Here is a 22,791-nt window from a genome sequence, read left to right as displayed (position 1 = left end):
GGTTTCCCTGCAATTCTTCTGGACGCACAGACTCAGCCTCCTGCCCTGTGATGGGGGTGACACTCAGCTCCCGCCCCCACGGCCTGGCTGGCCGCTCACTTGCGTGCCCTGTGACAGGCTCAGAAACACAACTCTTAAACCAATGGCTATGAAGTAAGAGAAAACTGAGCAAAAGGTGAAAAAGTCAATCCTCCACACGGTGAGCGGACAGAGGAAGGCGAGGGGCTGGGAGACAGTGCAGATCTGCAAGGGCAGGACTCGAGCAGGGCTCTGGGGACTGTGTGTTCTGAGCGCTCAGGCTCAGGGCTGTGCTGAGTAAGCACATCAAGGCCACGGGGGCTGGGTGGCACCCTCAACACCTGGGAGCCAAAGGTAACACTCCGGAGCCAACAGCTCCCTCCCTCTCGTTAAGGCAAAGGCAAGTGGAAGGGAAGCCCCCAGCCATTGGGGCCTGGAGGAGGAGCCCTCAGACACGGGCAAGGCTGCTCTACACACACGTGCGTGTATGCGCACACGCACACACACACTCTCCCGCCCCCACCCCCAACCTCCCCGTCCTGGCCAAACTCCAACTCTGCTAATTGCATCAGACCCAGTTTTCACCCTCCACAGCCCCTGCAATTAGCCCCAATCTCTGCTTCCTGCCCCTCTAGGCGGTGAAGTCCCCGGCCAGCTGCTCCCTCCTTGCCACCCTCCGCCCAACCCCGGAAGTTTCAGAGGTGCCAGTCCCTTCCTCTGGGGCTCAGGCTGGAGCCTGGGTGACAAGGGGGAGCCTCCAGCCTGGTGCAGGGCGCGGCTCCCACCCTGCCGTGCCTGCGATCCTGCAGGCCCCTCACAGGACAGTCCGTCCCACCCACGGCAGCTGTCCCCTACATCATTCTGGGAAGCTTCGTTTTTAGAAAAAAACGCTTCTCCAAGCACCCAATGACCAAGAAAACCTGCAGCTTTCTGGGGCTGCTTCCTCATCTGTAAAATGGGGCCAGCAAGTTCGTCCCCAGGATGCCGACGTAAGGGTGGGAAGGGACCAGGCACAGGCGCCCGGCAAAGACCACACTCCCTCGGGGTGATCTCTCAGCCTTTTGATGCGACACGGATTTGAGTCCCAAAGTTTCTGGTTGCTATTTGACATTTTTTTGAGATGGGATTGCTCTCCTTTCCCTGGGTAGAGTGTGGTGGTGTCATCGTAGCTCACTGCAGCCTCAAACTCCTGGGCTCAAGCAATCCTCCTGCCTCAGCCTCCCGAGTAGCTAGGACTACAGACAAGCGAGTGCCACCGTGCCCAGCTAATTTTTCTGGGTTTTTTTGTAGATGGGGTCCTGCTCTTGCTCAACCTTGTCTCGAACTCCTGGCCTCAAGCAATCCTCCCTCCTCGGCCTCCCAAAGTGCTAGGATTTCAGGCGTGAGCCACCTCGCCCAGCCTAAGCAGCATTTCTTTTAACAAGAAGGAGGGAAAAGAAAGGAAACCAAGTCCAGCTGGTGGTCTAACATCTGGCAGAAACAAAACCTGCCTCCCAGGAGGTGTGGGGGTCAGCACATCATCAGGCCCCCCCACCTGTGTGCTCCCTGGCGGACGGCGGGGCCACTGAGCTCAAAACACAAGCACCGGGGGCCAGCCGGGCAGCAGTGGCACAGGCTGGGAGTGGATGCCTTTGGTAAGTGTGGAAAAGGGAATTCTAGCGGCCCTGAAGCTGTGGCCCCTCTCCAGCCCCCTCTGGCTGCCGGGAAGCTGCTGCTGCACAGCTGTCCTGGCCTCAGCACTCGCTCCAGGTGGGCGCTGAGCGACTTACTGAGCGGTGTGCAGGGCGGCTGGAGCCCTCACTGCAAACCACACCCCACCACCATCCTCCCACCTGGGCTCCTCACTGTCTCCTTGGGGAGCCCCCATGCTCCGCCCGCCCTAATCCCAGGAGCCGCTCCCACCTCCTCACCTGCTTATGTGATCTCGAGCCAAGCCCCCAACAACGACTCCTGGGGTCTGCATCCCCAGCCTGTCCCCCAGACCCACCCACCCACAAGGCCGACACCAAGCAGGCCTGCACCCTGCCAAGCCCACTCCCCTCATCCACAGCCTTGGCCCCCCCACCTGTCCACAAGCCAAATCGGGAACCCGGGCACCCCTCACCCCTGGAGCCCCACCACCCAGGCTGGACCAGCGCAGGAGTCTCCGGAAACTCGGCCTGCTCTCTGTCGCCCCTGCCTCAGTCCAGGCCCCCGAGACCTGCCCTGGCTCACCACTCCCTCCCAGGGCCACATGGGTGCCAGTGTTTCCTTCTTAAACTTTCCCTTTTTTTTTAAATATATATTTTCTGACCGGGAAACGAACCCAGGCGACGGCGGTGAGAGCGCCGAATCCTAACCACTAGACCACCAGGGAGAAACTTTCCCTCTTAAGAATCCCCCACTCCCCCCAAAGACACACGGGTCCTTCAGGATGAAGCACACGTTCCTTAACACCAAGGTGTCTCACCACCTGGAGCCCCTCCCCCGCCCCCCGCCCTGCAAAAGCCCAGCCTCCAAAGCTCTACAGGTGCTGTTCCTGCCCAGGACACCCCCTTCTGCCAGTCTGGCTCCCCTAACCCCTCCAGACACAGGGCAAGCGCATCCTGTGAGTGTCACCCCCCAAGAAAGGTCTCCAGGATCCCCGTCTGCATCCCGTGACACCCCACCCTGTGCACACACAGAGGCCGCAGAGGGTCATTTACCCGGCCTCTCCCCAACCCACGAGACATAGAGGACATAGCGCCCAAAGGACAAGGAAGAGAAACAAAGGGAAAAGAACTGGGTGACCCAGGGAGTGACACCCGCTCTGGGCCCCCAGGGCTTCCACATCCTGCATTTCATCACTCCACACACACTAGTGAGGGAACGGGGAGACAGGAAGAGGAAAGGAGGGGCCCACGCAGACCACTGCCCTCCCCGGCCTCGCTTCCCAGTGCAGTCTGGAAGATTCTCTCCCGAACGTTGACTGCAAACACTCACACAGAAGCCCCGTAAGCTGCTGTGTTTGTGAGTCCACCGGAGCCAGGCTCTGTCCCAGGACGTAGGGGTCTTGTTCTCTACCTCCTCCATGACCCCCTCAGGCAGCACGCAATGATCCTCCCGCACAAGGGAAGCCCATCCAGGCACATGGCAAAAACAGCCTCAGGACTTCACAAATTCGGGGAGAACACAACAATTCTAGCCTGCAACAGCAACAGAGAACACTGCACTTTAGCAAATACCGGCAACAATGGGCAATTCACCAAAGAAAAAAGCCTATTAATAAGGCAATGCTGGCAGCAAGCACCAGAAGTCCTCAAAGTTTTCATGCCCTTTGATCCAGGAACTCCTTGCTAGGAATTTACCCTAAGGAAATAAAAAATTTGCTGAAAGATTTATGTACCAACTATGTTCATGGTGGTATTGTTTATAATTCTGAGATAGAAAGAACTCAGTATCAAGGAAAGTAGTACAGCCACAGGATGAAATGTCACATAGACACTAAAATCCATATTATAGAGCAACGCTTAGGGGCCGGGCGTGGTGGCTCGCACCTGTAATCCCAGCACTTCGGGAGGCCAAGGTGGGAGGACCACTTGAGCCTGGGAGTTCGAGACCATCCTGAGCAACTTACCAAGACTCCTACAAAAACAAAAAATAAAAACTTGGCTAGACGTGGTGGCATGTGCCTATAGTCCTAGCTACCCAAGAGGCTGAGGCAGGAGGATCACTTGAACCCAAGAGTTCAAGGCTGCAGTAAACTGCAATCACGCCACTGTACTCCAGCCCGGACGACAGAGTAAGAACTTGTCTCAAAAATAAATAAATATATGGCCGGGCGCTGTGGCTCACGCCTGTAATCCTAGCTCTTGGGAGGCCGAGGCGGGCGGATTGCTCAAGGTCAGGAGTTCAATACCAGCCTGAGCAAGAGCGAGACCCCGTCTCTACTATAAATAGAAAGAAATTAATTGGCCAACTGATATATATATAAAAAAAATTAGCCGGGCATGGTGGCGCATGCCTGTAGTCCCAGCTACTCGGGAGGCTGAGGCGGGAGGATCACTTGAGCCCAGGAGTTTGAGGTTGCTGTGAGCTAGGCTGACGCCACGGCACTCACTCTAGCCTGGACAACAAAGTGAGACTCTGTCTCAAAAATAAATAAATAAATAAATAAATAAATAAATATTTAATGGCATGGGAAAATGCTCACCACATGGTAAACAGGAAAAATAAAAGGTTACAAACAGTGTGAAAAGTACGATTCACACTTTGAAACACACACGGACACACACAGCAAGCATTAAGTACCAAAATGTTAACAACGACGTCCCTAGATGATGAGAAATTGGGTGAATTTAATTTTCTATCTCCTCGTCTAGAATAAGAACATATTTTCATAATCAAAAATGTTGTTTTTAACTTCCTCAGGATGTGTATGTAAGCTACAAAACCAAGAACACAGCCCTCCTGTTTAACCTCTGAAGTCAAAGATGGAGAAAGTAATTTCTCCTCTGCAAATTCAATACAATGCGTTATTCCTAAAGCAAATTCCTCTTGTACCTACAGCTATGGCCTGAGCAGATCATAAGTTAAGCAGACATAACTTTAACTAAACCCCTAGACCTGGGGTCCCCAACCCTGAGGCTGTGCACCTTTACCAGTGGTGTGGCGGCCTGTTAGGAAGCAGGCTGCACAACAGGAGGTGAGCAGGGGGGCCAGTGAGGCTGTGTTCACAGCCGCTCCCCATGGCTCACATCACCACCTGAGCTCCGCCTCCTGTCACATCAGCACAGCATTAGGTTCTCACAGGAGCACGAACCCTACCGTAAACTGCGCATACCACAGACCTAGGCCATGTGCTGCTTACAAGAATCTAGTGCCTGATGATCTGAGGTGGAGCTGAGGCGGTGATGCTAGTGCTGGGGAGCAGCTGCAAATACAGATCAGCAGCAGCAGAGAGGTCTGACAGCACAATAAATGTAATGCACTTGCATCATCCTGAAACCATCCCCCACCCCACCCCACCCCTCCCCGGTCTGTGCGAATATTGTCTTCCATGAAACCGGTCCCTGGTGCCAAAAAGGTTGGAGACTGCTGCCCTGGACCACACCAACTAGACAGACGGGAGTTTGATGCATTATTCCCAATCATGCCAAATGTACGTTTCCTTCTATTCTTACTTCTGACAAAAGGTTTTCATTCTTCAAACTAAGTGTACACATTTCTGAAGATAATTCTAATTTTTAGGAAACAGCCCATGTATACATACGGCAAGAGTATACACGCACACACACAACCCATGTATACATACGGCAAGAGTATACACACACACACAGAGCTTTGTGTGATCTTTAGAGCAAACTCCCATAAATGGTATTGTAGCACACTGCCTATAAGTTTCTGTCAAAAGTAAGAATAGAAGGAAATGTACATTTGACATTTCCAAAGGGACCCCCCCACACACACACACAGAAAGGATACAGACATGATAGCTGGATACTACCAAGTTAATGACAGTGCTACTCTAGGAAGGGAGAGAGGGATAACTGGACCGAGTGACATGCTGGGGACTTCTATCTTAGAAAAATTTTAATTCTTAAAAAGAAAGGAAAAAAGGTCTCAAGCAAATATGAAAAATATTCACATGTTCATATTTGTTTAGAATGAAAGGTGCATGAGTGTTCACGGTAACCATCTGTACTGTTTTATTTTTAAGTTTTCAAAGCAATAAACGAAAAAGAAAAGTGCTTTCGGAGGATAAGGCCTCCCCGGGGCTATATTTATTCTGCTGTTTCATTTGTAACAAAGAACAACCTTCCGGGTCCATTCCGACTTGGTGACCACAGCAAGAGCCCAGAAGTCAGAGAGCTGAGTTCCAGGGACCCACACACAACCTCGAGGTGCTCTTAAACTCTCGATCTCGGCCGTCTCTGGCCATCACGAGACTGTGGAACTTCAGCCCAGCCCCCTCCCTGGACAGAGCGCGCCCAGGCGGCCCAGGGACAGCAAGCAGCCTGCCCAGACAGACAGCGAGAAGCGGCCTCCCAGCCACGCACGGCCAGCGAGGAGAGGCTCGCAGAAACTGGGCAAATTCCCCGGTCCAGAGTAAGCCCCAGGGGTAGGTCCCTACGTGCCCGAGGGTCCTCATTTCCCCGGGGAAGAAAGCCACTCATGGACTCGACAACAAAGACATCGATCGGCACACACTGAATCCACCCAGGCCACTGTCTGACGAGCTTTCCACCAGCACGAAGCCAAAGAAACCTCAGGAAACTCATGTGACAACTGGGGTCCACCTGTCGGGAGAAGCAGCAAGACCGAAGGTGTCCAGGACGCGGAGGGGGCAGGGGATACCGTGCTGCACCAGGCGGGCTTCGGCTGCGTCAGCCTGACTTCCAGACCGGCTCCACCGTCCACGCTTAATGTAAACATCCAGGGTTCCGAACGGAAAAAATGAACCACTGTATAAACCCAAATGTAACTTTGGTGAGTAAACGTGTGTCCTACGATGCAGGACAAGCCCGACCAGCCTGGCCTTGGCAGAGTGGGTTCGGGCCCAGCCCGCCTGGCCTCCAAGCCCTGTCTCTTATAGCCCGTTTCGGGGCTTGTCCTGGGGCTCATGCCCCCCGCCCCCAGACTGTTCAGCTCTTTTTTTCTCCAAAATGCAGAGACCAGCCTGCGTGGGGGCCCTCTCCAAGGCACTGTCCTCCTCTGGCTTTCTCTGCCCTTCCCATGACTCCCTCGATGACACCCCTGCCCCCTCTGGTCACGTCCCCCTCACAGCATCCTCTCCTCCCCCGCTCTGACAGTGGATGGGATGGAGAAGGGCCACCGGGTGAGCAGTGCGCTCCCTGGTGCCAGGAGATCTGGCTGGAGGGGACTCTTGCAGAAATCACCAGGAAAGCTCTCACCCAGCAGGTTCCCACGGGCAGGTGCCTTGGAATCACCCGGGGGCTTGTCAGATTACAGACCCTCGGCTTACACAGGAGGTCTGAGCAGCGGCCTGAACACCTGCACTTCTAACAAGTTCCCATCGATGCTGCCGCCGCTGACCTGAGGACCACACTTTGAGAACCACCGCTCTCACCTGCTGATCCTCAATCCTGTCCAACGGTTCAGGCAGCTGGGGAACGTGAAAATGCAGATTCTAGAGCCCCAACCCCAGAAGAGCCCAACGCAGCAGGTGAGGAAAGGACTGAGACTCTGGCTTAGACTTGGGTGGCCAGACAGGACCCCGGTTTTCACCCACCTTCTCACCTACGCCCCCCTGGAAAAGGTCAAGGGCCCTTTGTCTCTGTAGGTTTTCAGAGCTAGATGTGAGCTTCAGAGCGAAAACCACCCCTGCTTCTCAGGAGAGGCCCCATCCTTCCAGACTGCCACTGCCCCACTGCGCCCAGAGAAGAGGGGACAGTCAGGGGAGCAGAATGATCTCCTGGCAGACAAGAGCCAGGGCTGGAGGTGTCTTCGGAAAAGGCACAGGCAGGAGGGAGTCCCGGCCACCCGTCAAAGGAACGGCACTTGTCTCCCTTCCTTCCAGGCCCTCCCAACCGGCAGGGCTAGTTTCCAAAAGGCAAGTTGGGCAGTGGCTCTTTCGGGGGATGTTCTCGAACACCCCTTTACAATACTAACCAATTACGCTTGCGCCATGATGTTAGGTGGGAGGGAAAAAGGCCGGATGTGCGATTGTGTGTACGGCAGGACCACAATGGCAAAAACAAAAACTATTCATTTGAGAGCTGAAAGGAAACACTAACAATGTTAATGGCGATTGTCCCTGCGTGCTGGGCTTTACCGGTTCTTTTTTCTTGCTTCTTGTTTTCCAAACTGTTTACAAAGAGCGCACACAGTCTTACTTACGTGTCGAGAACTTTATTTTCCTTAAATCAGAAGGAAAAAATACGCAGAACACCATCCGCACGGACTGTCCCGGCCCTGAATGCAAACATCTTGCTGCATTTCTCCGGGCAGGCAGGGCTGAGAGGCGGCGACCACGCCGTGGCTGGCAGCCAAGTGCTGTCAATAAATGTTTACTGACCATTTGCGCTGAGCGGGCCGAGGCTGCCAACACACCAGCCAGGCCCCAGAGAGCTAAGAATGCAGGAGGAGGACAGCGTGCTGGGTCCTCTCTCCCACCCGAGAGCCCTCTGGGCCCCGAGTGTGAACTAGCCATCTGTTACTCTGTGTGACATTTATTTTTTTTTAACTTTTTTATAATTAGAGATGGGGTCTCCCTCTTGCTCAGGCTGGTCTTGAACTCCTGGCTTTAAGCAATCCTCCCACCTCGGCCTCCCAAAGTGCTAGCATTACATGTGTGAGCCACGGCACCCTCTCATGTGCCTATTTCTCTTCTTCTGGAACTCTACATGGTACCCCATCTGCAAACTGCTTTGAGACATGGTCTCAAGGGGGTGTCCAGCCCCTTTGGCCCGGCCCAGACCTGGACCCTGAGCTGCTGTTCACCAACCCTGCTGGGCCGGAAGACGCATCTTCACAGCCCGACGGCTTGCAGCGAGAGCCTGACCACCCCATGCTGCTCACGGAGAGCTTCGAAAACTTTCCTTCTTCTGAGACTTTCATTCCTGCCACTGGAGAGGTGGCCACGTTCCTAGCCACACCTGGGACAGGAGACACACCTGTCTAGTGTTAAGCCCCTGGCTCTGGCCAGCCCTGCAAGCCTGTTGCAACCCATCACCCTCCAAACTGGAAACTGAGTCACCCACCAAAACCCCACTCAGGTATCACCTCCTCCAAGCAGCCTTCCCACTCCCCCATGCAGACTGTGTTAGGGGGTCTTGCTTCTCAAACCTTCAGCACCATCTGCTTCCCTGGAACTCAGCAGTCCTGAGAGCACCTGCTTAGCACAAATGGCACCTGCAGAGGGGGACCGTGCCCTGAGTACCTGCTGAGCAGCCAGCCCAGCTCCCCAGCAGCACCACCTCCTCTGCCCGCGTCCCCGGACGTGGCCATCAGAGAGAGACACCAGCTGAGATGCCCCTGCCCACAGCATGCCCACCCCAAGTGTGGTCCCCTTAGACAAGGAAATGAACTTGCTCTGTTCCCCCATAGCCAGTTCCCACAGGGCTCCCAGACATGCCCTCCTGGGCCTCTCCCTGACCCCCAGCCCCCTCCTCAGACATCAGTAACTAAAGAGACAGACTAGTTCTAAGCCTCCAGAGGTGACACTTAGGGAGCCCAGAGTGCCACGCTCCCGTGGTCTGCAGACTGAGCACAGGTGGCTTTTTGAACTGGCCCACGCAGGCGAACCACCCCACACTCCATCCCCAACAAGAGAAGGAATCAAACAACCATCTCAGAAAATCCAGGACGCTGTACACCCCCTTCCTCTCCCATCCTGTCCCTCCGCTGAGCCCAGCGCCAGCAGCCACTGCACGAGGGCAGAAGGGGAGGCCCGCCGGCCCCCCGGGGCTTCCTCATGTCAGCAGAGACCTTGCAACATCTGCATATTCCTGAATATTAGAACCAAGACTAAGTCACAGCACAACACACCAAGTGCAAGGAACAAGGTCTCAGAGGCAGGGTCTGGCGATGGGTTTAATGCAACCCTGGCACGCTTCTGGAAGGCAGTTGTTCTTGAGCAGCAGTTCTCAAATTGTGTTCCCCAGGGCCCTGGGAACCCAGATGCCCTGGAGGGAGAGGACGCAGCTGAGCAGAGCACACTTGAGCCCACCAGTGCCCAGGTCAGAGTAACTCGGGCTTCACCTGGGTCTCGAGAAAAATCATACGGGGCAGGGGGAAAGCTTCACTGCTAAGAAAAGGTTTGCAAACCAGGGCTGAGGTACAGTCGCCATTTCCCATCAGAAATCACAAATACCATCAAAGATTCCCCGCTGCCCTTCCCAAGGCTGGGGTGGGGTTTGTGAACAGCCCTTCCCCCCGAGGCCCACCTGCCGGACCCATCGGCCACACGTGATCAGATGCAGCGAGCATGAGAAAGGTGGACACGCCACACCCCGAACCCGGCGCACCGGCTCGCAACCTAGAGGCGGGATGGTTACGTCCTCGGCCCCTGCCTGCCCCATCTGTGGCCCCCTCTTTCCCTCAACCCTTGAACGGCTCCTGTACAAACAAGCCACCGCGCCGGGGACGCGGATGACAAACACGCCAGGCTGCCCCTCGCGGAGCCGGAGCCCGGGAGCCCCCATCCGACCCACGTGCTTGGGGCAGAGGCTGCAAACCAAGGCTCCTCCGCGGGCTCTCAGCACAACGCCACGCACGGCTCAAGGAGCGTCTGCCGAGCAGAGCGAAGTGACGCACATCTCGCCCTCACACGGTGCCCCAAGAAAGGGCTTGAGGGAAAGCACTCACGGCATCAGCAAGCAGCTGCCTGCGCTTGGACACCACTTCCTCTCGGCTTCCTGTGGGGACACCGCCCCGGTGACGACACCGCGGAGCCCACACCAGGACTCCGAGAGACAGCAGGGCTGCCCTTACCTGGTAGTAGGCCTTGATGCTCCTCACCAAGATGGTCAGGTTCTGAATGCGCAGGTTCACGTCGTTGTTGACGTGCTTGTTGATGCGCTGGTTTGTTGGCCTGGGGTCTCTAGGGGGAGAAACACGAGAATGGACGTTGCACCTCCCAGCATTTGTCACCCTTCCTCTCCCAGCCTCGACCGGGCATTGCACCCCACAGTCCCTCGGTGACGAGGCTGTGACAGTGTGGTTCAAAAGTCAAACCCCAATTCTGCCACGGCCAAGCCAGGACCTTAGGGAAGCCCCATCGCCTTTCTGCTCCCCAACCCGAGCACTGGCCCTCGATCAGTGTTGCTTCTGTTGCCACTGTTCACAGCACCCATAAAGGACGACTGCGTGTCAGTCATATTAATATTATATCGTATATGATTTTTTTATATTACATAAAAATCAGGCCCAGAGTGGTGGCTCGCACCTGTAATCCCAGCACTCTGGGAAGCTGAAGCAGAAGGGTCACTCAAGGCCAGGGTTTTGAGACCAGCCTGAGCAACACAGCAAGACCTTAAATAGGAAAATTAGCTGGGCGTGGTGGCACGTGCCTGTAGTCCTACTACGTGGGAGGCTGAGGCAGAAGGATCTCTTGAGCCCAGGAGTTTGAGAGCCACTGCACTCTAGCCAGGGCGACAGCGAGAACTCCTCACAAAAACAAAACAAAACAAAACAAAAACAAAATCTAACCAAAAATATATTTCAAGATTAAAAACGATTAAAAGCTGAGCAAAGCAATTGGTCTTGGGCTGGTCCTGACTGTGATTTACATTCCCGGGACACAATTCTACCTTGAAAAACTGACATTATCAGCCTGTGACATTCCGTGGTATACACCACACCCTATGAGAAACGCTAAGAGACACAAATAATTCATGTGGGAAACCCCCCAAGTGTCGTTTATTTTCCAACCTCAGGCAAAGGCCAGGTCTGCTAGTGATAAAACTAGAAATCTGCATCGAGTGATTTACAGTCTCACTCATCTACACACAGGACATCTCTCAAAATTCCCAGAGTCGGAAAATGGTTCCTATTAGGAGGGCCCGCTCCGCAGCTCTGCGCCGGCTGCCCCCATCCCATAGACCTCATGCTGCTTTTCATAACAAAGGCCTCCTTCCATCTGCCTGTCCCAAGACACCGCAAAGGATGTCTAATTCAAAGGAGGGCCTGTCTTCATGGCTTCATCTGTCATCCAAGCCCTGCAGAAGAGGTGTTGGGCCTCCTGGGGGCTGGTGTGGGGAATTAAGAGGAAATCAATCTCAATGCCACTCAGTGCGCTCAAAGCCACTAATTAATAGAAAATTGACAAATAGAAAAAAAAAAGATCCTATAAATCAAAGTAATTTCAAATGCCTCTGGAAGTATAATTTCTTTTTGCAATACAAGCTGTTTAAAGTTCAACCATTAAATATCAGACATATACACCATGAGGCCTTACGTGGTGTCATGTGTCTGCAAACCCTTTCACCCATTATACGCGATCAGCAGCCCTGCCTTTTATCCAGTCATCCTACATCCCCTAAAGTAGTCACATGGGTATCTTGGGCGCAACCGGAGGACCTCTTTTCCACTGTCGGATGACAACCTTTCTTATTGTCACCGTACAGTAATGGAGTGTGGCCAAGCCTTTTACATGTTACATATGTCTCTTAGAGCCATTCATCACTGAGAAAATAAAGGTTAACAGTTCTGTGGGAATTAATTTAGGAAAACAGGAGGCCTTCATAATTTCAACTGCAAAGGCATCTTTAGCTATAGAAGTGTTTCTAGCATTAAGAAATAATTTATCTTACAGGTGCAATCCTCCTCCCCTTACTATATACCTACCTTAAGAGACAAGAATCAATTTCATAGTGACAAATGTGTTTCCTAAAATAGCAGAACTTAGAGAACATGCAGGGCTTTTTTCTGGATTTTTCTTTCTTTTTTCGTTACTGTAGTCCCAGCTTTCATGTAAGTCAGACGGACCACCCCAGGAGTGCCAGGAGCTGGAAGACTCCATATACTTTGTGGACATCCATGCAAAGGCATAGCACACACCTGGGTGTCCCACACATCACAGCACGCAAGCTTCTGGCCATCCCTGCTACTATTATTCCCAGTTTGGGGAAAAAATAACTAATTGAAACAATTCTCTAAAAGAACCGTGACGTTTATTTCCTGTATGGGTAATTAGACTAAATATTGTGATCTTTAATACTCTTGCCTTTAGCTAAGGGTCTCTGGGTAAACAGATGACATAAATCAAAAGTCTCAACTATGGTTAAGGAAGGTGTACCTCAATCTCCACTCTGCTCAGCACCCCCAAAAGTCCCACACCCCTCCATGCTGCAGGAAATGGGAGTCAGGAGGCACCGATTCCAGTTCAGGTCCCAGGACTGGCCACCATTCCCTGGGCCTCAGTGTGTACATCTGCAGAGTGGCCACAGGACCCTTCCAGCCCTCAACGCTGTCATTCTATGAAGCCTGGGACTGCGTTAGCAAACTTGGACTGTACTTGGCTGTGTGTCCCAGGAAGACATTATTATAACCACTGCGCAACTGCACTTCCCTGAAAGCTGTCATTTAGAACAATAATCTTCTTTACACGATAGCCCTAAACCCAAAAAGCCTCACAGTCTTGCATCAGGAAGTCAGAGGAATTTGGAGGGTTCTAAGTCCAATGTAGTAGGGCTCTCAGAGTTTCCTTTTCATAAAAGCATCTAAAACCAGAAAAAAGGATATCAACGCTCACTAGAATTTTAAAGACAGTTATAATCTAGGTTTGTAGCAATCTTGCCCCCTCCCCTTTGGGAAAGACAGTCCCCAACTTTTGGTCATATTCCAAAGACTTCCTAAACTTAAAGCTAAATCAAGAAACCACGTATCAACACAGAGAAACGTCCAGAAAATAACACAGGTTAAGAAAAGATGTTAAAAACACTAGCATCCATATTTGTATAAAAATACAGTAAAGACATATATTAACACATGCCATAAACAACATCTGTAAGGCACCATAATATTAACATTGCTACTTCAACATGGTAAAATGACAGGAGTCTTTTATTCTTCTATGTGTTCCTCTTCTCCTACAACAAACGTATGTCTTTTGTGTAATTTTTAAGAACTCAAAGCCCCCAGGAAGAGTACCACAGCAGAAAGAGGAAGTTACTTAAGTTCACAAGTACAAATCTTTTTTCCAACATTACCGTACCAACACAAACTCATTCAGCCAAGTATTTGCCCTTTTATCCTCAGCTTCAACATCAGCAAGATGGGAACTTAAACGCTTCCAGGAGCACACAGGGGAAATATTATCCTTCAAATGCTTTTTAGAAGCTGAAAAAACTCTCCCACTGGCCTGAGGACATTTCCAACCTCTAAATAGTTAGCATATTAGCATATTCTCTTGAATTTTGCAGCTAGCACCCGGGTCAGAAAGCAGCCTGAACAAAGCAAACAGCCTTGAACTTGCAGCAAGCCCTGCAAGGGGCACGAGCTCTCAGCCCAGGCCCCGAGCCCCCACCTGCAGCAGCCAGCCACTGCATCAGAGCTGCTCTCGCCGGCACAGATGTGCACACGCACACACATGCACAGCTGCACAAAACCCAGCTCGGGCCTCGCTCACGCGACAATGATTGACATTTCTTGGTCACTGTCCATACCTATCTTATTTAATCCTCCCAAAGGTCTGTAAGATACCACTCCACCTACCACAGATCAGAAAATCAAGGCTTAGAGAGTTTCAATAATCTGCCCAATATAGCAGAACTAGAAAGTGGCAGAGTGGGGATTTAAACGTGTTGGCCTGATGATGCTCTTAAACAATTTCCCAAAAAGAGACTGAAAAACGCATCCGAAGTTAATCAGAGACAACCCTGTTCTCCCTGGGGCGCGGGCAGGCACTGGCGTACAGAGGACCTGTGGGCAGGCTGTCCCCGCAGCCCCAGCCAGGCCACTCAACGCCTCACTCCCATTCACGAAGTCTCCTAGCCCTGGGCCTCCCCTGAAAGCTGAGCCCGTGGGGCTTTCCTGCTTGCAGGTGCTGATGTCACCGGGAGGACAGGGCCAAGAGATTACCACCGCAGCCTTCTACGGTTGCCAGAGACAATGGCCAGGTCTGGTCACGTGACCCAGCCAGCCTCCATATGGCTCTGAAGTGTTAGGTGACACACCTCTTATCTGGGCTCCAGCAGCCCGGCTGGGTTGGCAAGGCTGCGCCCCACAAGTTCCCCAGGTCCTGCAAACTTGGAGAGAATTTATCCAGGCAAACAGCGCGGGTCTGGGAGCCCCCAGCATGGGCGATTAGGAGGAACAGCCTTATCACTCATCTGTGAGCCTTGCCATTTGGCAGAGTGAGGATGAATGAAGTGTGGTCTAGAGGGAGGGTTAGACCACAGACCTCCTTGGGAGAGGGCTGAGGCTGAGAATTCCGTGGTGATCTAAGGAGTAAGAATGTGGGGTAAAAAGGTGGGCTGGGGGAAAAAAAAACTCTTCTAGGGTGCCTCGAATCCCTTCCGGATTAAGATGGTACCTATATAAGTGAATAACTGACCCAATTACCCACTAAGCAGCAAGCACTGAGCTAACTGTTAACACTTCATTTCATTTAATCCTCACAACCATCTCTTAAGGAGGGGGCACCTTATGTCCCATTTTACAGATGAGGAAACTGAGGCACTTAGTGACCCCCCCCCCCAGTATCACACTGCTGGCATGAGGGAGACCTAAGGTTCGAACCCAAGCTGGCCAACGCCAGGGCCAGGGTTCTTTTGCTTATTTTTTTAATGGAGGTAACTTTGCATAGAGTAGAAACTACAGCTTGAGGAGTTTTAGAAAATGAAACTTCCTCCAGTCAACACTGAGAACATCCTGACGACCCCCAAAGGTCTCCCCCCACGCCTCCTTTCTAGTCAAACCCCACCCACTTCCATCACCTGGGTATTCTGATCACCCAAGCTGGTGGCACTCTGCCCGGTCCACTCCGCCTGTCCTTATCCCAAAGCCACCCATCTGGCTTCCCCAGGGTTCCAGTCTCTGTGCCCCACCTGGTCGGAGGGCACCAGAAGCCCTGCTCGAGGCCTTAGCAGCTGCAGGCGTACCAGTTCCCAGTTCCAGAATGCCGGCGCTGGCACATCACAGAGGAGAAGGCATTTAAAATCGCCCAGGGAAGGGGAGAAGCCCTTCCACCGAATTTAGCCACGGGGCAAATGCGAACAAGTGATGAGCTGGCATTTCTCAAAGGAATGGCCCAACGGGCTTTCCTGATTTACAAGCAAGTGGTAACCGCTGCAGGAATTCCAAAGGTCAGGGAAGAAAGAGAAACAGTCCCAGGGCTTTTGTTCTCCCCTCAGCCTGGGTGTAAAAGCTGAATGAAAAGGCTGGGGGTTACTGCTGCTTTTTTTAATTAAACAGTCTTGGGCTTGGGTAAGGACAGGTTGAAGTTTCACTGGCCATTGCACCAACGGAATCCAGCAATTTTTGAGGTCTAACAGAATGGGGGGCGGGACGGGGGGAGTTGCCAGAGCTCAAATATGCCCCAAGACAGGCCCAGGAAAACTCATTTTCATCAGTGTTCTCTGAGAAGTGCTGCCAAAGCTGACAACAGATTTGTTTTTAGAACCAAATAAAACATTGAAATTGGTAAGACTGGTAGTGTCTTTTATTTTATTTTATTTTTTTAAACACGAAGACTGCAGTGTCTCTCCTACAGCATGACACCAAATGACATAATAAAACCAAAGGAGCAATGAATGTTCTCAAGAAAAATTTTAAAAACAGACCTTTTAGGTAGAATCTATTTAAGCCACTTTCTGGATCTGCCAACGCAAACCGCTCCCCCTTCTTCGTGGGCCACAAACAAAGCCGAGTCTCATTAGCTGGTGGATTTACACGCTCAAGTATGACAACTTGCTCAGTGTCGGTGAGCAGGTCAGCACCAGGGGCTGATCCAGAGAACATTACGATGTTTAATTTTGTTTCAAGGGCCTGTGAATCATACTGACACTCAGTTCCAACATGTTCCCTGCAGTTTCTGAGTTAAAAACAGAATGCAGGGTAGGAGCCAACACCTACCTAGTGTCAAGCTGTCAATCAGACAGCAGACAGGCTCTGCAGAACACAGCAACAGGAAAGGATGTGGTCAGAGGTACCGCGGCTAGCAATAGCGACTTCCACCAAGACCCTGTTTAAGCCCCACGCTCCCAAACTGACAGTACCTCCTAACCCAGTGACTTGAAACTCAGTTCACGTAATGGCACTTAATCAACTGCACTTGCTCTGGGGCAACTGTAAAAGGAAGACAAAATGTAGGAGAGTTCAGAAACACAAGCGTCCTAACCTAGAATGAAACTTCACGGTCACCCCGGACGCCAGGGCCCACCCCTGACACTTCCTGTAACCAGCCACTCTCTGTTACGGTTCCGTGCCCCCAAAAAGAAAGGGGGCTTTTTGATGTCACTGCTCAAACCACAATGAAGTCCTTGAGTCTGAAGTCAACTGCCCTGTCTACACCAAGTGGATGACAATTACTCGATTCCAAATTTCCTTCATCAAACAGACTGCCAGGCCACCGTCTTAAGAGTTCTTCAACGTCCCTTCCTTGCAACGTTACACCCCATTTCTACACTCTTCCGCTTTCTTATAGCATCATTCTTCCCTTCCTCTCTGAAGAAGGTAACTTACATTTGCAACATGATTTGGTTCAGAAAGATGCCGTCCACTAAATCCATGTACATAGTCAGGTTGTCCTGGTTGCTGCTTCCGGACCGGCCAAAAGTTTTCACCTGCGGGGAGGCGGGCGAGGAGAGAGGGCAGGAAGTCACCCCCTGCGCGGTCTGAAGTCCTCCGGAGCAAAGCCGGAGGGGCACCCACGCCCAGCCCGGCCTGCAAGCCCACCCCTGCGCCCGGGCCCCTCTCCCCTCCCCGCGCCAGGCAGCAGACGCGAGACGGGAGGCGGCAAACTTCCTCGCCACTTCTCTCCAGCGTCCCAGAGAGGAAAAAAATGAAAGGGACTTTTCAATAAATTCCTCACGTCTCAAATGCATTGTAAATCAGCGCGCCCACCCTAGTCTGTCCACGTTCCCACTCGGCGCCCCCCTTCCCCACGCGTCACCGCCATCCACTGGCTGGTCTCAGGGACCAGAAACCACACCAGGACGTTCGGGGCGGGCAGGGTCCTTCGCGGGAGTGGTTAAGCCCTGGGGACAGCAGTGACCCCTCGGACCCTGTCCGCCCCGGCGCCGCCAAGCCCGGCGCCCCGTGGGAACAGGTGTACCCGTCCGGCTCCCGGGCCAGCCCAGAGCGCGGCGGGGTCCCGCGCCGGCCGCAGCGTCCGGAAGGCTCCGGACTCCGAGACGCCGCCCCGGCCCCGGCCCCGAGCCACTTGCTGCTCCGCCGCCCCCCGGGACCCGGCCGGGTCGGGCCCGCGGCGCCCCCAGCCCGGCGGGAGAGCAGCCGGTGCGACAACAAAGGGGCGGGGGAGCGGGGCGCACTCACCCAGGTCACCAGCGGGCTCTGCAGGAAGAGCTCCAGGAGCTCCGAGACGGTCACGTCCATGCTGAGGCTGCGCCCGCCGGCTCCGCGCCCCGCGTGCCCGTCCCCCGCGCCGCGGCACAAAGCGGCTCCGGCAGCAAGCGGCGGGCGCGGGGCTGCGGCGGCTCGCGCCCGGGAGACAAAGGCGGGGCGCCCGAGCCCACGTTCCGCGGCTTCGGCGGCCCCGCGCCCCGCCCGGGGCTGGGGAAGGGGAGGGCCCGCCGCTCGGGGAGGAACAATGCGGGCGGCCCCGCCCCTTGGCGGCCCTGGGCGACCCGCGCGCCGCCTCGCGGTGCCAGCCCGGGAGCCCGGGAGCCCGGGAGCGCGGGGCGCAGCTGCGCGGGTGCCCGGCGGGGGAGGGAGCGGCGGGCCTGCGGACCCGGGAGGCGCCCGCGTCTCCGCACGTGGGGCCGCCGCCCACGCCGAGCCGCGCGTGGGGCCCCAGCACGTGGCGCCTCCCTGCGCGTGTGCGCCTGCGGCGGGGCCCGGCGCCACGTGCGGGCTGGAGCGCGCCGGCCCCGTGCACGCCCGGCGCTGGGACGCCCGGCCTGGGACGGGGGAGCTCGACCCTGCGACTTGGCGAGCCCCAGGCAGGTGCAGCCCGCCGGCCGCGTGCAGCCACCGCCTCCCAGGTGCCACCGAGAGGCCCCGCCCGGGCTCGTGGCGGGAGAGCCAAGCCCACGCCCCTTGCCGTGTGCCCGGCCCCCGGGTGCCGAGCTCCGCCCGGAGGACAGAGGAGGAAACTTTCTGCTCAGTTTTGAGCGGAGGAGCGCGACCTTTGCGCCCCACCCATGCCACCTTCCGGGGTGCCTGCCTCCTGGAAGTTCCTGCAGGAAGCCCGCCAGGTGGCCGCACGGCCCGGGCCTACCCCGAACCGCCGCACCAGCGCTTTGCCCGAGGGAGCCAAGCTGCAGGTTACGGCCAGTGGCAGCAGCCTGGTGGCGGGCCACAGGAAAAAGGGCCAGGACACCAACTGGGCGGAAAGCCAGCCCTGGGGCCACCCCTCCCTGCCGAGACAGCTGCAGCAGACAGAGCACGACGCGGGCGCCCGCGCCCGTCTCTGCCACCTGACCTCGGCCTGGTGATAATTTCAGGCCACGACCCAGTTGTCGTTAAAGCACTTTACACGATTTAACTAAATCCTAACAGAAATGCATTTCCCGGATGGGCCAACTGCTGCAGGGTAGACCTGAAGCGCAGTGCTTGGCAAGTATACAGCAGGCACTAAATGGGTGCCGGGTGGCTCGGTAGCAGTTTTGAGAAAGTTGGCTCTGTCGGGCGTTGGGGCTGCGACCTCTGCTGGTGACGGGCGGCGTTACAGCGCGGCGCTGGCGGGGCGGCGAGGGCGCGGCGGGCGCCGGGCGGTCAGGGGTCCTGGGAGGGAAGGGTGGGAGCCGGTGACGGCCGGGGCGGTCACGTTCCGGGGCGACGTGGCTTCAATAGGACAGTTCCTCCGCCGCAGGCCGCAGACGCGAGTGATGCGTGTTCAATTCCACGTTGGCTCTGGAAAGCAAGGGACGCCCACGTGGCCAGAGCGCTTTCCACACCGACCCAGTTTTGTTTTATTTTTTTGGAAAGACAAGGAGCAGGGACCTTTCAGCTATCCACTGACCAAGCCTACTGTCTCACACTAAGAAAGACACCGGGTAAATGCTTTCTGGCAGTTGCCAGACGTTTCCCCCCTTGGTGAGAGAATTTTCCCCTGAGGATGTTGACAGTCCCTGGTCCTGGGCCGCAGCCCCGTGTGTCAGGAATTCCTGTTGGGGGCAGTTAGCTGCTGTGTCGGTCCGTGATCACTGAGGTATCCGCCACCGTTCCTTGGCTGGACCACCAGGATTAAAAGCATCTGCCCCAGCTCCCGTGTTCCTATAACCTGGGAGAGGGCCCAGGTTATAGGGCGAGAAGCTTCCAAGGGCTGGGTGGCCCGGACGACTTACTAACTACACATCTCTCCAGCTGTCAAATCAGAATATTTTCTTGCATGTGACTTTACAAGATAATTTGGAAGTTAAAGGTGGTGCGTGTAGAAGGGTTGTGGAAACCATAAAGCTTTATAAAGAGAGATGATAACTGTCTCTTCCGCATCTTCTGCCCCATTCTTCTCCCACTGCCTTCGTAAAAATCCTTTCCCTAAGTCTCCATCCGGCTGGGGCATAAACTTCAGCAAACACACAGACCATGCGCCCTCCGTCCGGAATTCCAGAACACCCCATGGCTTTCACTCCATCTGTCTAAGCCTTTACTCTTTATTTTTTAAATTTTTCTTGTTCATCTCTGGATATAAATTTATATGTTGTGCTTTGCATTGCTTTCTGGACAGAAGCAGTATTTTAATTGTGTTCTGCATTCTGTTAAAGGAATCTCCTCGCAGCCCACCCCCAGAAAATAATGACTCTGCGGCATTAGCTAATGGCATTTCTACATTAGGCTCCTGACAGGAGCCTAAATTGTTTGTACAACTTGGGGCCGGGCAGATTTGGCTAACTTTTTAAAATGTCTCTGCATTTGATTTTTCTTAAAATGAGCTTATGTTACTTTTGTGATTTAAATTTTTTTAAAGTTAAACACATAAGAAAACTTGATCTTAAAAATATAACTTCAGTGGATATTTGTGTCTACAGAGTTTGTCACAAATATCCTTAAAATGGTCAGTTCTCAGTTAACTGCCATTCTGTCATTTCACTTTGTCATTTCAAGGTTTGATGTAAATACAACTTAAACTTTTTTTTTTTTAGAGATGGGATCTCACTGTGTTGCCCAGGCTGGTCTCAAACTCTTGGCTTCAAGTGATCCTCCCACCATGGCCTCCTAAAGTGCTGGGATTATAGGCACGAGCCACTGCACCTAGCCTAAATACAACTTTTTAACCCTTTGCACTTGGATGTCCAGTGTGACTCAACACGGTTAGCAAAAATTGTAGAGATTAAAATTACTCTTTGAATATATCAATAATTTGAAATATAAAAAAATCCAAATAAATAAGTTTGTATGAAAAGAAACTCCAGTTTTTTATTCTACTGCCACACTTTGTAAAATCTGGGGTATTTAAAAAATTAAATCCCGAGTAGAATAAAGGAATCAAGAAAAAAGCAAGCGAGTGCAAAGGGTTAAGAATATATTTCTGCATAAATTGGTATAAAATAAATAAATGAAACAAACATATAGCAAAAGATTATATTCTGTCATAGTTTTATATTCTGTCACACATCTGACATTTTGGAACATTCTGAAAATATTGAAAGAAGTTCGTTATTGACAAATTCAGTAACAAAAATAAGGATTCGAGGTCCTTTGGGATGCAGTGCTTAAGAGTATGTTCCCGGCCGGGCGAGGTGGCTCACACCTGTGATCCTAGCACTCTGGGAGGCCGAGGCTGGCGGATTGCTGAAGGTCAGGAGATAGAAACCAGCTTGAGCAAGAGCGAGACCCCGTCTCTACTATAAATAGAAAGAAATTAATTGGCCAACTAATATATATAGAAAAAATTAGCTGGCCATGGTGGTGCATGCCTGTAGTCCCAGCTACTCGGGAGGCTGAGGCAGGAGGATCGCTTGAGCCCAGGAGTTTGAGGTTGCTGTGAGCTAGGCTGACGCCACGGCACTCACTCTAGCCTGGGCAACAAAGCGAGACTCTGTCTCAAAAAAAAAAAAAAAAAAAAAGGCAATTTCATATGGTTCAACCTAAAGACTAACAATAATTAATGGTGAATACTTACTGAGTACTTACTCTAATAGCCGGTATTCTAAGCATGTTGATTACTAAAATAATCCTTACAACAACCCTAGGAGATAGGTACTGTTTTTATTCCTGTTTTATAGGAGTGGAAGCATTTCATAAACATTACTGAATATCTGCTAAGTGCTAAACATTATGATAAGCAATTTGAACAAGATATGAACCTGTTCTCGAGGAGTAAGAAATGATTACAGATAAAGGTAAATCATTAGCATTTTAAAAGCTATATGCATTCACTAGGGTCTTGATTGCTTAAAAAAAAAAAAAGCTATATGCAGACCAATAAAAATAATAAAAGTTAAATCATTATGAAGCTGGATGCATTTGAAGCTGGCTGATGCAATATAGTTTTATGTAATGAGAAAACCTCATCTGAACAGTATAGTTTTAGGTAATGAGAACACTTTATATGCATGACTAGAAAATGCATAAATTTGGAGCCAACAGAGAGTTTGAGTCCTGGCTCTGCCACCTACTAGCATTGTGACTTGAAACTCATTTCTTAACATGTCTTAGCTGTGGTCTGCTTGCCTGTACAACGTGGCGCCTGCTACCCACCTCCCAGGGATGCTGTGAGGATTGGGAACAACCTGTGGCGAGTGCCCGGCACAGCCCATGTGTTCCATGAAAAGTGGCTTCTTTGCTTGTTAAAATTATTATAGCACTTGATAGTTTTCAAAGCATTCTCACTTCTGTTATCATTTAGCACCGCACTTTAATGGAAGAGATAGGTACATTAACATGATGTGCCTACATGGGCTGAGCAGGTTTAGATCTGGGACTAAGAGCCAGGCAACCTGAACGAGTCCCCACTCTCTTCCTGGTTACCCATACTGAAGACACGCGTTGCACTGTAAAGCCACGTGTCAGCTTGGAACTGTGTGTTCAGTGGGAACACAGTGAAGACTGGGACATGGCCCTGACTTTAAGAGCTTTGTGGCGCATAGGAGGGACAACCTGCAGATAAATTGTTTGAAAAGAGCATCTCCGTGTGTGTAATTTACAGAAATAGTACAAAGGAGAGAGTGTGTTTACACCTTAGCTTCTTTTGGGGAATCATGGAAGGCTTTGCTGAGGAGGTGA

At 52.6% G+C, this 22,791-nt stretch overlaps 1 protein-coding gene across 2 annotated transcripts in view; it reads right to left on the bottom strand.

The window, feature by feature from the left end:
- The window catches only part of CCDC88C (coiled-coil and HOOK domain protein 88C), a 130,776-nt gene extending 112,600 nt beyond the window's left edge, over nucleotides 1-18,176 (bottom strand). For both annotated transcript variants that reach the window (XM_012773929.2, XM_012773932.2), the window contains exons 1-3: nucleotides 17,938-18,176; nucleotides 17,125-17,225; nucleotides 10,432-10,540 (exon numbers count right to left, since the gene is read on the bottom strand). In XM_012773929.2, the coding sequence (XP_012629383.2) occupies nucleotides 10,432-10,540; nucleotides 17,125-17,225; nucleotides 17,938-17,997 (270 nt within the window). In that variant the 5' untranslated portion in view covers nucleotides 17,998-18,176. The remainder of the gene's footprint in view (nucleotides 1-10,431; nucleotides 10,541-17,124; nucleotides 17,226-17,937) is intronic.
- Between the last annotated feature and the right edge of the window lie 4,615 nt (nucleotides 18,177-22,791).

The sequence above is a fragment of the Microcebus murinus genome, chromosome 6 (genome assembly GCF_040939455.1).
Source record: "Microcebus murinus isolate Inina chromosome 6, M.murinus_Inina_mat1.0, whole genome shotgun sequence".
Taxonomy (NCBI): Eukaryota; Metazoa; Chordata; class Mammalia; order Primates; family Cheirogaleidae; genus Microcebus; species Microcebus murinus.
This window is presented reverse-complemented; position numbering and strand designations above follow the sequence as displayed.